This window comes from Zonotrichia leucophrys, chromosome 5 (assembly GCF_028769735.1).
Source record: "Zonotrichia leucophrys gambelii isolate GWCS_2022_RI chromosome 5, RI_Zleu_2.0, whole genome shotgun sequence".
Lineage (NCBI taxonomy): Eukaryota > Metazoa > Chordata > Aves > Passeriformes > Passerellidae > Zonotrichia > Zonotrichia leucophrys.
Genome location: NC_088175.1, coordinates 12,446,134 through 12,464,409, shown reverse-complemented (window position 1 = coordinate 12,464,409; position 18,276 = coordinate 12,446,134). Strand labels below are relative to the sequence as shown.

The window sequence follows — 18,276 nt, the reverse complement described above, 5'->3', positions numbered from 1 at the left end:
AGTGGTTGGTTTCTGGGATTTTCTTTTTGCCTCTAGGATATTCTAAGTGTAGAATTTTTCACGCCAAAAGCAAGAATCCAGGTGAGAGAGACTGTTTAGTTTATTTCACAGCTTCTCTGTGCTGTAGTGATTTTCAGTCTCATAGCCATCCTTACCAGAGTAGCACTGTACCTGAATCACACTCTCTGTAACAATGGTTTTTATTCAGACACCTCCATAAGGCTCTTAACTAACTTCAATTTTTCATGGCAAATTAGCAAAGCTATTTTCTTGTCTACTTATTCCTGAATCAAATCAGAGAGTTTTCCTCAATTAACCTCCCATTATTTTCTTGATTCTGTCATACACACTCACTACTAAATTTGCCCTCAGATTATTGCGTCATGTTACACATGTACAGACGAAGAAAAGACACACTTTTACTTTTTTCTTTTTTTTTTCTTTTTTTTTAACAGAAGTAGGGAGAGGGGGCTGAATGTGCAGACAAGGCAGTATAATTCAACCATCCAAGCCCTACCAGAGCATGAAGATTTTATTTTTTAATATTGCAGAGTAAGTTCCCCAACAGTCAGTGTTTGTCCCTGAAGAAGGTTAAACCTTAAACACCTGCTTCAAAAAAACCCCAACGACAACAAAAAAGAACCAAAACAAAAACAAAACAAAACAAAAAATAAAACCCCCAAAAAACAAACTCTAAGCCTAAGGGCTTAAAAATTAGAGGCATAGCCTTTTTCTCTATTTTCTATATTTATATGAAAATAATTCATGCTTCATGCTAAATACATTATTTACCTTACAAGAACTTTGTCATCTTTGAATAAAAAAAATTGTTTGCTTTTTGTTTTCCCCCTTTCCCTAAAGAATCCATGCAATGTGGATCAAATTTCTTCTGCTGGCTATGCTGGTTGAATCTGGAAATTTGTTGTCATTTTTGCACAGATGAATCCTGACTGATGGTCACTGCACACTCACTTCTGAGGGCAGTGTAGGAGCTCTTTTGTTGAATTTCTGAATTTTACTGTTCACCAATATGCTTTCCTTCTAGTTTTAAATACAGAGTACTACTAATGGCAGGTTTTGTAGCTTTGTTTCCCCTGTTAGATCAAGGATGTGATCCACAGAAAAAGATTCTGATGTACATTGTATCTACTGTAATTTCTTAGACTTGATTACTTTCCACTCAGGCAGTTTAGAAGACATAGTTTGTTTTTCCCTATTACTATTATTTTTTGCACGCAGTGCCAATCTTCAGGCTTATGGCTTTTTGAACATTCTTTCAATTTAATATAGAAGACAGAATTCAATGGTTAACGATGCTACTAACAGTCACACCCCTCCCATTTCATTATTTCACTGAAACCCATTGCATACATAATTTAAATTTCCTCTGACTTAGAGTTATCAGTCTTCACACTATGAGCCACAAAGGATATGTGACACACTAGAAGTGCATTGCTGCTTGCACAGTTGCCACCAGTGGCTGTCCGAAGACTCGTGTGGCACATCTCCAAGTGCCACTAAACAGTTCTTGCTTGAGAAGTACGTGCCTCCTCTTTCCCACAAATCTCTTTATTCACATTCACTTCTAACCCAATTGTAAGGCCATTAAAAAAATTCTTAAGGGCCAGGCCTGAATGAATACTAAATTATGCACAGCTCTTCTACTCTAAGAGGGATTTCCAAGTGCCCAATTTTACTCCCATCACATTAATGTTGATATCACTGCGTATTCAACCATGCATTTTTGACAAGCTGGAGAAAGCAATGGCGATTTTGGCTTTCTTTTTTTGTTAACTTTTTGTCTTCAGGTAATGAAAAGCTTTTGTAAATTAGCTGAGTGTCAGTATGAGTTCTATGGCTTCAATCTCCTTTAAAAATAAAAATCTTAAGGGTCAAAAAAAAAAACCAAACAAAAAACCCAAATAAACAAAACAAAAAGAAATAGAAGAAAAACAAAAAAGGAAAAAATTGCTGATATTGCCACAAATCATTAGAATTCACCTGACGTGCTGAAACAAAACTTTGTAAGTTCAAACAAATCATTGATTTGTTCTAATTTTTTGTGGTTTCCTTTTGCTCTTTCTGCCCCTTTGCCGTCCGATTGGTGATGTTGTTCAAACAGGATCGAATTCCTGCTAAATGCAGGAGTGATCCTGCTGCTTCTTTCATCTCCTCATCATCACTCTCAGGGGGCTTTTCTGTACGTCTCTTTTTAAGAGGCAGTGTGTCACTTGGTACTTTTTTCGCCTTCATTAAATGTTGCCTTTTCTTGTGCTGGGATGCATATCCACTGTCAGCTAAAGAATCCTTGGTCTCCTTCCGACTTTGCTTTTTGTCCTCCTCTTCTGTTTCGCTATGGCTCTCGTGGCTCTGGAAGCTCACCTCACTTCCTTCACTGCTGTCTTGGCTACCTTTAGTTGCAAATTCATACTGGTCATCAGCAGAGGAAGAGGAAACGGAGTCACTGGCAGGTGATGTGCTCCTGTGGTTGGAAGATTTGGCACTGCTGTAGTTGTGATCCTCCTTTGGGTCACCGCTAACAACTGGAGAGCCGCAGGACTGTTCGCTTTCCGTCCGCATCCGGCAGTTTGTTATTCCATTCCTGTAAAAACAAATCCAAGCACTCTTAGAAGCCACAGAGATGTGATCCTGCTTCAAAGCAAAGATGATAAAGCCAACTGACAGGTAAATTGAAATTACAATCTGAAATGATGACTATCAAAGTAATGTCCATGCAAGCTCATTTCAAAGCCTTGTGGACTGGACTTAACATACAAAAATAACCCAAAGATGCAAAATAGCACAAGAAGCAGGAACAAGTAGGGGATGGTTACAAATAAATGATGTGTAAACAGTATTGATTTAAATTTCAATTAATAGTTTACATTTTCAAAAATTAAAAACTCCCCAATATTATTTTATCTACTGGGTAAATAAACTGATAAATTGCATAAATAGCCCCTCATCTTTTGCATATAAAGCGATACTACCAAAAACGTGGGGAAGAGACACTAGCATTCTGGGGCAATTCCTTGCCTGCTCTGAAAGACACTTTCCAGCTCTAATTCCAACTTGTATTCCATGGTTCACCTCAGAAGTAGCACAACTTCTATTTAGGACTCTTTGCAAGAAAATGAACAACTATGTCCAGTCACAGTTCTGATTCTGATCAGTTAATAAATAACCTTAATAGCAATACAATCTTAAGCCACTGGCTGCCAAGGAAATATTAGAACGTGTTCAAAAACAAGCTGTAGAAAAAATAAATCTGGATTTGCTCTAGAAGCTGTCATTTTCTCCTTTGGTTTTATGGCACCCTGTGCAGTGGGAACTACTGCAGCATGATATGTTTAAAAATGAACTGTTTTTTTTTTTCTGTAGTGAAAAGTATTAGAGCATTGCCACTGACTTTAAAAAACAGAATACAATACTTACAATACTATTAAAGAAGGCACTGATTCTGTGCCATGCTTAACTCCTGCTGAAAAGGAGGAGAGCAGGATGCTCCTCATTGAGTAAAACCATCATCACTGCCTCCTGCCAGTTTACCAGCCTTGAACCTCTCTGTCAGTTAAAAAAAATCCAGCCAAAAAGCAAGGCTGTTTAAATCCTCACATGATAAACTGATTTAAACTTGCCATCTTTGTGTTACCATTGGAGTGCTTTTGCACACTTGGGGCAGTGTTGGATTAAAACCCTTTCTTAAATGCACACAAAATAGATGTTTCTTAAGAGGAATGGCACAGTGGCAAGTCCAGAGTATCACTGCTCTTCTACTTTTAAAAATGGGAAAGTACTTTAGGTTTCAGGCCATGGACCTCATGTATGGTTTCCTTACACAAGAAACAGCAGAGTATTACCCATTTCTGAAAGGTAAGGTTGAAAGGTGGGTAAAAGAAGAGTGGTATGTAATTCCACAGTTCCTGTTCATCTAAATGGCCTTGTCTGCAAGAGCTCACTGAGATAAGAAAGCCCCTTGCATTTATGAACCAGTGACAGGACAATGTTAGGAGGCAGCAAATTCATCAGTCATTCCAAATGTTATTTACAGTGCTTTCAAAGAAATGTATAGAATAGAAGGTACACTTATTAGCAAAGAAAGCCTCTTGCCAACCTCTTTTGCTCAACAAAATTACTTTTGCCTAGCTTTCTGAATAGATGTATGATCCATAAATTCCATACAGAACCCAGAAGGAATACACAAAGCTCCTTCAATTATTAATAACTAAGTGCAATGTCATTCATGATTGTGCAGCAAGCCAGCTGCATTTACTCTGTGATGGCTTGCAACTGCAGGGGTTGTCATTAGAGGATGCCAAATGCTTAGAATAAGAAATCATCCATACTAAGCTAGTTATAAGGTGAATTTATAACCAACTCCTTAAGATCAGCCATTACAAGGAAGCATGTGATGCATTTTAAGTGACAGATTCTTCATTTTTAGGGTAAATTTACATTTAAAGATGTTAAAAATTATCATAAATTAGCATAAAATTAAACTTACTTGATTTTACAAGGCAGCTAAAAGTCAGAGCAATATGGCCTACTAAAAATCACACGCTACTAATTTTCCATTAAAAAATAACAACCAATTCTTGCTCCAAGGAAACAAATACAGGACAGAATAGGTGGAAACTCAAATGAAATTCCTACTGACTGCAAGTGAACAAGGCTTCTAATGGATGTGATTTAAACCAAGACACCCATTTAGATCTACTCTTGTGAGTTCGTACCAAGACATTGTCAATAAAAGGAAAGCCACTGCTCCATCGAGCAGCACAGCAACCACGTGCCAGAGACATCTCTGATTTACCCTGCTCTGGAGTCTCTAGTGTTGCCTTTACATAAAGGGGCTGTAATTTGGATTCAAAAGCTATGCCCATGGGACTAAGTCCAAATCCCAATTCCTCCAAATCAGCATAAAAACAGAACAAAATGCCTGGGGAGTACAGAGGGATGTCCCAGGGGAGGGGGTACTGTGAGGCTGGCATCCTACAGGGAGTGCTGGCAAAGAAAAATACAAGTTTACAAAGAGGTGCAAAAAAAGAATTGCTTTAAAAAAAAACAGGGAGAAAAGAACAATAACACTTCAGAAGAAAGTGGAACTGGTCAGGAAATGGATAGCATTTGGATCTCAGAAAAATCTTTGGGTTTCACTTACATTTTGAAAGATTTCCAACCAGTTCTGCTTGAGGAAATACAAAAGGAAGAGAAAGCAGGTCAAGGAGAGAATTAGCAAAGGATATTTGCAGAAAAGTAAAAAGTTATACAGGAAGAGTGCTTTAGGATATTCACAACATCAAAAGTCATGTACCCTGAAAGTAAATCTGATTTGTATCTTAATATGCAATAGCTCAAACATTAGATAAATTACTTATAACTGATATTAGTAGATTAGTAAGAGCTGAATGAACAAATATCTAAACAATTAATATTTCACACATGGTTCTGAGACATTCTCAAGCTCTACACTGCTCTTAAACAATCATATATTCACTGTGAAATGAATTTGTGATTTATATGGTTCAATCTAGATCATCAGTGGACAGAACTCCCTTGGGTTTCAGGACACAGATTTTGGCTAGCTCCATCAATTTTTGCTCACAGTTCTGGCTGTAACTCTCACTTTGTTTCCCCCCCTTTTGTTCAGAACTTCATTTCATAATTTCCAGAAACTGACATATTTTCATGTTTTAAAGTAGTGGCTTGCTCTTTCAGGAAAGTTGCTGGGACAGTTTCCACAGCTTTTCATCCTACTCACATGGACTACCTTATTTGCTTGAGGGATCTCAGCCTAAAGCAATGTGCACACATTCTTTTTAGAACATTTCCATTTGTTTGTAGCACAATGACACAGTTCCTGTTCTCAAGCAGTGCAGATATAAGTCTGGACTTCTGAAAGTCTGACTTCATTCCCACTGTTAATGGATATGAATTCTACTACCAATGTCACCAGAAGCCAGACAGAACTCATGGCAGCTGGGTCTCAAGTTAGAGGAAATAATGTCCTTTGCACAGTGCTAGTGCCTCTGCCTTTCAGAGAGGTCTTCCTCAGGAGGAGACAAAAGTGAGTCTGTCATTTTACCAAGTACAGGCATATCTTCCTTAAATTTCTCTGCTAGCTTGAAAGAAAGATAGGTAATCACATTCTGTTTGCAAAATGGCAAAGGTTTTGCTGAAAAAAAAACTTACTGCATTTCACACTGGAGACAGGTATATTCCTTTGATGAACAAAGAAACCCTATGTGGAGTTTAAATATCACCTTAATCTACCTCTGATCCTTCTGGATGACAGATACTGTGTACCCATAGATGACAGTTTTTGGATGTAACTGGAAGCACACAGTCAGAAGACACAATGAAAACAGTAAAGGTAAGCTGGGTTTGTAGATTTTGACACATTCCCGGTTCACAAAAAAAAAAAAAAAAAAAAAAAAAAAAAAAAAACCAAAAAAAGAAAAAGAAAAATCACTTTTTTTATTTCAAAGGGAAATTCAGAACAGTCAGAACTTTTGGCTACAGCTAGTTGAACTGCTTCTTAAAACCACTACAAACCAGCAGACAGAAGGATGAGCAAGTGTATGAGAAGTAAGTGGTGCTCACTCGCGCTACAATGAGATTCTGTCAGGGGTTACTGAGTTAAAAGTCAACAGTGAGCTGCTCACAATAGTGACAGAAGCTCTTACAAAGGGCTCATAATAGTGACAGAAGCTCTTAAAAAGGTACTTCAGAGAAAAATTGTATGCAAAGGACCACAGTAAATACACTTCATGAACTGCCAGCAGTATCAGCAGCAGATCTGAAATTAAACCAAATGGAGCCCCGTGCACTTTGCAAAGAAAGAAGAATCAAGTCAGTCAGCATTGCTGTCCTTTAGTTACTAAAGGATTCCTTTGGCTCCCAAGGATAACTCATCCTGCCTCTTACAGGTGGGGAGGGGAATGCAGTGCATCTGGGATGATCTGGGGTTTGTTAAGCTGATCACACCAGTGGTAAGCACTACAAAGATACAATTAAGAATTTATGAAAGGAAACACCTACCAATTCCTTTATCTAAGCAAAAATAGTAATTCACAGATAATGTAAGTGAATGATAATAATTCTATTTATGCTTTGGCATCTACTCTGCACATGCAATGTTTGTTTTATTTAATCATTGCTTGAATGGCTGCTTCAAGGGAGGAAAATAGAAGCAAAAATAAAGACAGCATGAGAAATAAAGTCACAATAATAAAAGCTATGCCCAAGGAATAACCTAGTAATTGCCCTATAATTTTGAAGTGCAAATAATCCTAAATAACCATTTTCCATCTTTAGATAAGGTTAAGCACAAAACTCGTTCTTGTCATGCCCTAGTGATCAGGAGCTGCATAAGGAACTGTGGCAATAATAGCAAAAGAACAGGCATTTTAAAATCTACTCATGATGAAGTAGGTAAGGTTGCCAAAATTTTGGAGTGCCAAAATACAACACTAGCAAACTTTACCTACTTTTTGTTGTCTGTCTGCTTGGTTTGGTTTTGGTTTTTGTTTTGTTGTTGTTGTTTTTGTTTTTTCTTTAAATTCCTCAAAATCAAGGAAGAGCTGTAGCTCTGCCAGTGCAGGTGCACTTGTTTTCCCTATGAATAAGAAAAATTTTATCTTGGAAACTTGAATAGAAATATTTTTTTTATTGAAGGAATTTCTTCGGGAAACCTGTTTGCAATTTCCAGGTAACTGTGAAATTCCTTGAGAATATCTGTGTTTAATCCCAGCCAGCAACTGTGTCACATGCAGCTGCTTGCTCTTCCCTGCTCCAGGTGGGATTGGGAGAAGAATAGGAAAAAGGTAAACATGAGTTGAGACACAAACACTTTGAAATAAAGTAAACAACAACAAAACCAGTAACAGCAATGATGATGAAGGTGATAAAAAGAGAGAGATAACAAAAAGGGGAATAAAACACAAGAAAGATAAGGGATGCACAACACAATGGCTCCCAACTCAACCCATCCCTCAGGAGTGATCAGCTCCTCCCTGCCAACTCTCCCAGTTTATGCTCTGTGGTGTAGAATATCCCTTTGGCCAGTTCAGGTCACCTGCCCTGCCCCTGCTCCCTTCTTGTGCACCTGCTCACTGGCAGAGCATGGGGAACTGAAAAGTCCTTGACTTAGGACAAGTTCTGCTCAGTAACTAAACCATTAGCATATTATCAACATTGTTCTCCTGCTAAAGCCAACACACAGCTCTGCACTGCCTACTAGGAAGAAAATGAACTGCATGCAAGCCAAAACCAGGACAGAGAAGAATTTGGTGAAGAAGAATTGGATAAAATGGGGAAAAACCCATGTAATTTCCTATTAATTTTTATTTTTAACCTGCAGTAATTTAAAACCCAAGGTATTTCTAACAAATAGTACCAAAAGTAATCTAACCTATTAACTAGGCATATGTAGCATATAAGTAAGTTTTAAAAAAAAATTGCCAAGGATATTTTGTAAAACATCTTCTGCAAAACAGCCTGAACCAAATTACAAGGCCTATGCTAAACAGCTGCTAAGCTTCTCTGTGGGGTGAATTTCCATCAACCTCACCTCAGTGGATCTGTCCACATCAGGCACGTGAGAGGCTTAGGCTCAGTAGTTCTACTGCACAGCAGCAGGACTTGGACACAGTCATAAACCACCCACCCACTATGGATAACTGCAGAAAATTACAAATATCGTGGTGAAATTGATGCTACACAATCTCAAATGTCAGATCAACTTCCAAGCTTGTGCTCTTCCCAAGGGTTGATGTAACAGGTCATACCTGACTCCTGTGGAAGGTGATTACATATGGTAAGAGCTTTGTGCACCTTGCCAAGACATGTGAGTGTCACATGCACTGGCCACTTTGACAGATACCATCCCTACCAAAGCAACACAGAAGTCCACCTAGAAAAACATTTAAAAGGTATTTTCCAATGGATGATGATAGGAAGAGCAAGAGCTCCCTTTCCCAACCAACTCCTTGCTGTATGTAAGGAACTAGTGGCTTTGCCTGCTTTCAGTGAATATCTCTGTCAGTCAGTATCTTCTACATATCCAGACTGTCACTGCATTTGCTTTTAGATTCTCTGAGGGAACTATATAGGGATATGGTCTGCCAAAAATATCCCCAAAACACGATGGATCTCATGCTAGAGCCATGCTACACGCTGTGCAGCTCTGAAGCGTTATTTTCCCTGCTGGTTTTGGGTGGGTCTTACACTTGTCAGCCACAACAAGGAAAATATGGATGGTAAACAAGCTAAAAGTGGTGTGAATAAAGTAAATAAAAAGCTACTGTCAAAACACATCCAATTATGCTCTGCTGTGGAGATTTAACACCAGAGGATGATTTTCAAAGTAAAAATAGTGTGGGATGCCTTTCCATTTGTAGATGAGTTTGGAATGAAAGGCCTATTTGTGCAATTTAAGCCAAATGCACTACAAAATAATGATGATTGCAACTGTAATTCTTTATTCATGGAAAGTCATCTTTGTTGAATAAACCCCAGGAGGGTTTTTTAACCCAAAGGACTTAATTCAATTGTACCTTATTTTATATATAAAATATAAAGTAATTATATGTAATTACAAGGGAAGAGCAACACATCGATACCTTCTACAGGAACAAAATATGCCAATGCATTCAGTCACGCTGTCAAAGATGAACAGCACAGTAAACTTTTCTATTCATGGCAGTTAACACATCAGAAATCACAGACTTCAGATTCTCAGTCCAATGCTATAGTTTTGGCTTCCTTTCTGAGCAACAGATTAGTCAAAACACCCACATAACTGCAGATTTAACCCAAGACCAAACTTTTTCTTACTCTGTTTTGGCACTAATGCCACTGCACAACAGGACAACATACAGCAAGCTATTTGTACCAGCTTGGGGGACAACTAAACCAAAGACCATTAAGATATTGAGGAAATATAACACAAAATGAAATAAACAGCTCAGACAGCAAGGAAGTGCCAAGAGAAGACCAGCATCTTACAGAGGAACCTGTGATTCCTACATATGGTAACTAAAGAAAAACAGTTATGAAGTTTAATTTAGTATGCAACTGTCTGCATAATAAAGAAATGCTAATGGTCCCCTTTAAGAATGATGAAAACTACCTTCTTCAGGTGGCTTCAGCCCTTTCATTTGTAGCACCAAAGGAACACTTCTCAAAAGAAGACATTTGATTTAAAAAAAATCTTAGAAAGAAGTTGTCTGGCTTCTCAGTACATAGGCAGAGGCACACAATTTCAGCAGAAAAATTAACAGGAGACTGCACCACCTACCAAGGCTGCCCAGACCTCCCTCCTGGTAAAAGCTAGTGGGGAAAATCAACCTTCCTGCACCTGAACATGTCTGAAAACATCCCCTGCCAGCCTGACTGGACCATTGTTCTCTGTGCAGGAATGACAGCTCAATCTGAGCAGTCCACCTACTCTTAAATTGCAAAAGAAGGCTGTATGGATGCTGTGGTAAATTTCCCCTGCTGCACATTCCAAGCAGAAGTTATTCTCAGGAGACCATGAAAGCTGAACATGACAGCTCCTATTTAGTCTGGTGTATCTGAGGAGAGGGACTGGCACCAAGAAACAGTGTACTTTTCACAGAACTGATAACAGAAGTGTCCAGTTTTGAGAGGACCAGATGATGTTCCAAGAGGCATTGTGAATCCAGATTGATGTTCTTCCCAAAGAAATCCTGAACAGCATTATCCCTGAGGGAAACAAGACAAAACTGCCTGCTGAACTCGCTCTGTTGAAGAGTCTCCTAACTTCTCAAAGGCTTTCAAAGCTTCCTGTCTGTGTCTCCCTCTGCCTTTCAAGAATTAAAAGAGGGGATATTGCAGGAGATTTTAAATATGAGCAGACATTATGCACACCAGGAATATATTCATAGCAAGCTATTTCTAATACTGCCTAAGGCTGGAGAAGAGAACAAAAAGAATTAGAAATGTCTGCATTAACTAATGATAAATGATTTTCTGTGAGACAGAGCAAAAAGAACGTAAGCAAGGGAAGGTAAAATCCCTAATTTCCCATCTCTACATTAACAGGTAGCTGGTAGAGATCCCATTCTCTACTGCTGGGAAAAAAACCATGAGAAACAGTCCTTTGAAAATGTATAAAATGTAACTAGACACAGCTTTACAGCACAGCAATTTGAGGATGCCTACACAGAAGTTTTCAAGTGGCCTGGAAGTAAAACAGTTCTATCTCATCCATGAGTCAATCCTGATTATGAAACAGAGTCTAAGCAGGAAATACAGATAAACTCCAGAGAGAATACTGAGACCACTATGTCCTCCATTTAGCTTGAAAACCTCATAAAAATTATATATAATTAATGATCCTGTAGTCCTATGGCTCTGCAATCCCCACTGGAGCAGAATACAAGTCCTAGGTGAAGCCAGTGGCAAAGCTGATGCAGAGAGCTGACCCCTGCTGCTAGCAAGGCCAAGCTGTGGTAAAGAGAGATGGAGAGGAACTCTGCAGAATTCTGGAGGATGACCCTTGAGGTTGCATCCCTTCAGTGGAGCAAATGGGAAAAACTAAAGAACTGGCTCATCAAAAATTATGGATTTTATTCCAATTAGTGTCTTCTCCTTTATGCATTTTAAGCACCAAGACCACATGAATGTCATAGGCTCTCTCTGTCTTTCTCTCCATCTACTGGATGGAAATACTGCACCCAAGGGACTAGACCCTGATTCTGAAAAGGGATAAAAAATAAAAACCCCCATGTATATAGTGATAGAATTAGGCCTGCTTAGATACTTCATTTCAATGCCTTGCAGCCCTTTCCTGAGAAAAGAGAGTGTAATTGCAACAGTGCCGTGAAGTGAGGTCAGCACTAATTATGAAACCCCACCCAGAATACCCAACTGCCTGAGCTGAAATAGCTTTTGCAGATACTGAGAGCTCTGAAAGAGGAGGGCACTGGCAGTGCACTTGACCAAATTAATCTCTGTTGTGACTGACTGAAAATGGAGCTACACCCGGGGCAAATTGTTCTTCCACCAATAAACCAGCACTGCTTTAAGCAAAACAAACCACTGAACCACAGTTCCTACTGCCATCACTAGATGTCTCTTACTGCCCTGCTTCCTGATAGTTGAGTATCTTAAACATTTTACCCTTGAATGTTTCAGTATAACCTTGAAATAAAACCATAGTGAAAGAAACTGCCTCACAAAGATCTAAGTTAATAACAAAATGACAGCTATATGTTCAAATAGCTTTCAGGATTTGCTTTAATATTATTGATACTCTCCTCTCTGGTATTTAATCCAGGAAAAAGTCTTTAAGAAAAGGGAGAGAGGGGAAGAGAAAACATTTGCACTTACTAAAACAGGCCACTACAGGAGGTTCTCACCACAAACTGTCTGCAATTTGCTAGTGAAAATACAAGTGTTTTTCACAAACCACCACGCAACAGACAGATATGCCATGACTATCCTGCTAAGGATGATATCCTGAGAATTTTAGGTGGCAGAATTTTATTTCATTTAGAACCTCAGAAGCATTGGCAAGCAGCAAAATACCTAGAGCTCATATATACTTTTACACTTCTTTAAAATGCTGATTTATTTCATGAAGATCCCACAATGATGCACTCTTACCTTACTGCGACAGCCATGCTCCCTATAGGGTTGATTGGCAATGGCCTGGCTCCAGGAAATATTCCTCTACTCAGTACTCGAGCTCCATTTTGTATCACTCCCGAAGGAACTAAAAACAAAACAAAACATACAATGTTTTTTCTTCTAAAGGAAAAGTTAGAAAAGTACAGGAGCAAAATGTGGAACTCAGGCTTTTCAATGCACTGGAAAACCATTAGAGAGCATGTGCAGTACACTGCTTACCTTGGACATCTCAGCCTCGAGTCTTCTGAGCCATTCTATTTCCAGTGCTATTTTCATGGCAAACAATGATAACATGGCTTGCCAAAGCCACTGCCTGACCTAGTTGCTGCAGATCATTCCTTGTACAAATGAATCACTTTTCTTTTGCAATTGCTGTTCTACTGCGAATGAATGTGCTTAGAGTCAAAACCAGCTATGAGCACAGATGTAACTATTTTGTCTACAAAAAGAAACAATGACCCCTTACAGATAAATAGAACACAAGTATTTCACTGCAAGATCACATTTGACAGGTTTTTATCATCCCAGTTTACTTTCTGAGCAGCAATATCTTGGGCCCCCATTCCTGCAAAACAAAATATTAACTACAAATATGTATTTAGCAGGAAGAGAAAGAGAAGAGGCTTAGAGGCCGTTATGTCCATAGCAGTGATTAGGCCCTGCCCCTGGCCATGGGTGACCCTGCCATGCAGCCTGGCAGCAGTCCCCTGCACACGGCCGGGCCACAGCCTGGCCTCCCTCACCCAACACGGGCTGGTGCCACTGACACAAACTCCCAGGAACCGACCACTACAGACAAGACATTTCACTGGGCTCTTCAACTTGGCTCTACATCAAAAACTGCAGCTCTGGCCAACAGGATTTTAGGTTGCACACGAGTACTTGCTCTCTACCCAGGCACGTTGCTGTACACTGCTCAGCCCAGGGCAGAGAGCTGAACAAGGAGCAGAGAAGCACCAGTCAGGCACCACCACTGCAAGAGTGTCCTTAGCAAGTCCCAGGGTTTTCCTCCTCCACTGCGAGATGCAAGACTCCCAAGCAGAGTTCTTACCCTAGGTCCTCACCAGGGCCCTACCTGCACGTACTGGCATTGTTGGCACTGCTGTTACGTCCCTTCAGGCTGGGACAGTCACCTCACCTCAGCCCCCACCCAAACTCGCTTCTTTAACATCCACAGGCAGCCAGCTGACACACATTCTATTTACTAGAAATCATCACTCACACCATAACTTCCCCCCATGGGGAATGTCCAAAAAGAGAATGATGATCATTACTCTTTTTATATTATTTTTAAATATATGGATATTATATAAACACTTGTAAGATAAATGTAAACTGTATTACTTTATATACACCCACAGAATTTATTTTTAAACAAATTACACGGAGACTAGAGAAATTATTCAGAATCAAGACATACACTTCACATGCCCAACTTCAAACACTCACACCCCAAAATACTAGTGTATTCTGAGGCAAAGGAGCATATGCTCAGAAGTATGCTAGTTCTAAGCTGCTGAGGTACACTTCAACTTCCCATAAACATCAAGCCAGATTGACACCTCCCCTCCTGCTGTCCTGGTGCTCACCTTGTTTCACTCCAGACCACACAGATTAGTTCTGGGAAAATAATCTTCTTTCTCCTGCTTGTGAGAGCACATCACTCTCCCGATCAAATCCTGTCACTGTGTAACACCCACTCTTGCTTTTGAGCACCTTTGAAGAACAGGTCAGTTATATTTAGGTACTTAAGTACAACCTCAAATGGCTAAAATTATAGAACTTAGTTTATAACAACTTGGGTCAGCTTTCAATGACCAGAATAATTTTAAATAGCATTTTGCTATTTATACCTCCCTACTCTGTATACTTTTCCCTTCACTGCTAGTTTATGAGGAATCCATCAAACCCCTTTCACACAGGGGCCAATGTAAGGCTTTCTCTGCTCCAATGTTCTTTAGATACTGTAGAGCAATATTATCATGTTAAAACTCAAAAGGCTGAATTTCCTATTATATTTGTTCCAACAGCGTAACCTTACGATGGTCGAAACACCAGTATCATGAAAGAAAAGCAGACTGCTCAAAGACATGGCCAGCCTAAAACATGAAGATAACAGGTGAATTCAAAGCCACAGATAAATGTGCTGAACACTGAAAGATCAATAAAAAGACATAATTTCAAATGGGTATGGTTATTCCAACAAACTTTTAGGAAGGACAGATTTTATACTGCACTACATGGTATGGTTTCTCTGTGTTTACAAAGTCCCATCAAAAGAAAGGAACCAGAAGTTTTGACTGAGAAAGATCTGGGAATTTTCTCTTCACTATGATATAAACCATAGTTTTATACTGAAATGAAACATTTATGCATATGCACAGAATGTCAGTTAGCTATGGATACTGTCTAAATATACACTGTAAAACTTCAAAGCAAACATACTGAAAGTGCTACTGCAAAAAGAGAGCAACGGGCTCCTTGATGCCCAAACTCTTCTTTGCCCAGATTACCTAATTATCCTGGTTGCTGGTAGAGTTAACTGATGCTTATTCTATGATTTTTCTTCTCCTCTATCCTTTATTGACAACTCCCATTGCTTCTTTAGAACATACTGTTTGCTTCCTCACAATTTTCAAAAATTATTTTCCTGTCTTTCCTTCTTCATCTTTTCTGAGTTTCCTTTTCCCCCTGCACTCCTATGTATGTATCTATACCTATATCTGTATCAAATACACTGCCAAGTCTCACAACTTCAGATTTCTATACCTTGACACCCTCACTGGAATCCATCTTTCATTCTCCTTGATCCTTTGCAGGTTTGTAAGTCATGGAGAGCGATCCAGGAAACAGTCTCTTCACAGGAAACAGTCTCTTCAAAAGCTTCGTATTTAAAACATTCTCTCATCAACACACACACACACACACACACTCTTCTCTCTCTCCCCATATTCCCTTCAAGAAGTAACAAATGAACAAATGTTTGTAAAAAAAAAAAAAAAACAAAACACAGAAGTTTGCTGTCTTATGAAAATATCTCCTAAGAGACAGCTTGGTCTCTTGTCCTCCTATGAAATTCTCTTAAATCATGGCCAGTCTGTGCCTCATGCCACCACTCACTGAAAGGCTCCAATAAGACTATTCAGTCCAGAAGAGATCTTAACCATGACTCTGTGATTCTAACTTTTCTCCGAAGTACATCACAGCTCTGGATAATGAAATCATCACTCAGAACTCAATAACTATTTCAGCTTGCAACAGCAGTGTTATTGCTACTGATTTTTGGGTTTGTTTCTTCAGATTCTCTGAATTATGATTCAGCACAACCACTACATCACTCAGACAAACAGAAATGTTGTATGCAAGGAATCACTGGAGAAGGACACTGGACTATGTAGTGTATCCTTTCAGGAACTATATGGAACCATAAACAAAAAAACCCACAACATCTCAACTTTCTGGTTAATCAGCTTCTGTAGCACTCTAAACCTAAAATGAAAAGCAGGATTAAAATATTTAACTAGTAAAAGCTATTAATTTCTAGCTATCCACATTACCAATGTGCCACCATAAGATTGATCTTTCTTGCTCATTCATCTCTACTTACAACATTTAAATATTAATTTCTAGCTATCCACATTACCAATGTGCCACCATAAGATTGATCTTTCTTGCTCATTCATCTCTACTTACAACATTTAAAGCATCAAAACTGATCCTTGCAGAAAATAACATTAATTACTTAATTTAAAAAAGAATATGGATAAACTGCTATTGCACTGTCTCTGGTACCCACAGAGTCTTCCAGCCTTTGTGCAGGCTGTATGACAGCTACTTATATTCAAGGAATTATTCCTACATCTTGGTGCTTTTGAAGGGTTGTGGATTATTTACTGAAATTATGTGGTGCTTTTATTCCAAAGATACATTTACGTCTTACAAGCTTTAATTACGTTTTCAAACCCCATACTTTGAGGTGAGATATTTATATTTTAGAGATTGAAGATTCAAGGTGTGGAGGTAAGATAATTTACTCCAAGCCATATCATCAATCAGTGCCAATCTGGATGAACACCTTACAGTCCTGACCCCTCTCTTGTAATGCTTCTTTAACCAACAGCACAGGCAGGTTCCAGGTTCCCAATTCCTAGGCAGAAGTGTGAAATGTAATTTACACCTTTTCTCAGCAAGTGCCCAAAGCCGTTTATGTCTGAGAAACTCAGCTCAAGAAAACAATGCAACAAGACCTGTGCATCTCTTTGATGAAGGTTTCCTTTTTCACAAAATGTTCCCAGTGAAACACAAAGAGTCTGAAATGACAAAATCATTATTCACCTTTCAACTTTCATCACTGCTATGTTTTCAAGGGTCTACTCTGCTCTCAGGAAACTTAAGCCCAGGAAAAACTTTCACTGGAGTAGAGTCAAAGTGTGTACTGAGAATCTGCCCCTCATCTGCTGCATGAATGGGGAAATTATTTTTGGATCTTATGCTGCTCTGGTGGAATTTCACAACCTGAGTAGACTCAGCCAGCTGAGTCTCCATTGGCTAACTCTGGAGTGAAGCAATGCATCCAATGTCAAAAATCAAGACTACACCTCTGAAATTCTCCAAGGGGGAAAAAAAAAATCTCCCTTTTGTAGAGAACCTTCATGCTATAGTTTAACAGACAATAAAGTGAATGACATGTGGGAGAACATACCATAATCTGAATCCATCAAGGCACTATGTTCACAGTGTTAAAAGGATCCAGCAGAAGCCCTTCAAAACTCCAGTGTTGTTTTGTAGCCTGTACTCAGAGTCTGTAGGTGGAAAGTAAGTAGAGGGCTACATGATCACTCCACAGCCAGTGCAGGACTACTTTAATCCAGAGCATGCTCTTGTGTGCACATTAGCTGAGTAGATTAGTCCAACTATGGACTTCTTTTATCACATCTCTCAACAGACCGCATCCCTGATCTCTAACTTGCAGGGGTGTGCAGGTGAACCAGGCCCAGTTCTGGCTGAGATAACCACCTCATCTGAGATCTTCACAGCAGTGTCAGAAAAACCATGTCAGACTGAGTCCTTCCCTGAAGATCTGATTGTCAAACAAACAATGCAGCAATTTGGTAAAATTGAAATGCAAAAGGAGGAGGAAGTAATGGATAGTCCCCAGACACACTGACACCCCAAAAGCTCACTAGAAAAGGAAAATAACTTCTTGGGTAAATGTTGGCACGTGGAAGTTAAATGACGCATAGGCAAGGAGTGAGACTTGTTGCCAATCAAGACAATGAACTGGTAAAAAACCTGTTCTTTGTGTGATTTAGGAAACAAACATACACTTCATCAAACTGTCTAGCTCAAGGTAGCCAACACTTAGCAAGGAAAAATGAATAGTATTTACTGAGAAATGAATTTTAAAGAAGTGGAATGTGTGAGTGTATCCTGTAGGGACAGACTGGTTCTTTGCCTCTTCTGTCATCATACAGCACATGCATTGATCTCAGGGCTCTCTGCCCTGACCCAGCTTCTGTAGCATAGAAGAAATCACTATAGACAAGAGATACTGAGTTTTGGCTAATATCTGTCAGCTTCAGCTCTTTTCTGACAAGCTTTCTTTCAGTACAGTGTTTA

General features: G+C 39.2%; 1 protein-coding gene across 7 annotated transcripts in view; it reads right to left on the bottom strand.

The window, feature by feature from the left end:
- Positions 1-417: 417 nt before the first annotated feature.
- Positions 418-18,276, bottom strand: part of FOXN3 (forkhead box N3) — a 200,094-nt gene continuing 182,235 nt past the window's right edge. For 5 of the 7 annotated variants that reach the window (XM_064713824.1, XM_064713827.1, XM_064713829.1 and 2 more), the window contains 3 exons: positions 12,634-12,742; positions 5,162-5,185; positions 418-2,602 (listed from right to left, as the gene is read on the bottom strand). In XM_064713824.1, coding sequence (XP_064569894.1) covers positions 2,053-2,602; positions 5,162-5,185; positions 12,634-12,742 — 683 coding nt within the window. In that variant the 3' untranslated portion in view covers positions 418-2,052. The remainder of the gene's footprint in view (positions 2,603-5,161; positions 5,186-12,633; positions 12,743-18,276) is intronic. The other 2 variants (XM_064713828.1, XM_064713830.1) reach the window with 1 other exon arrangement.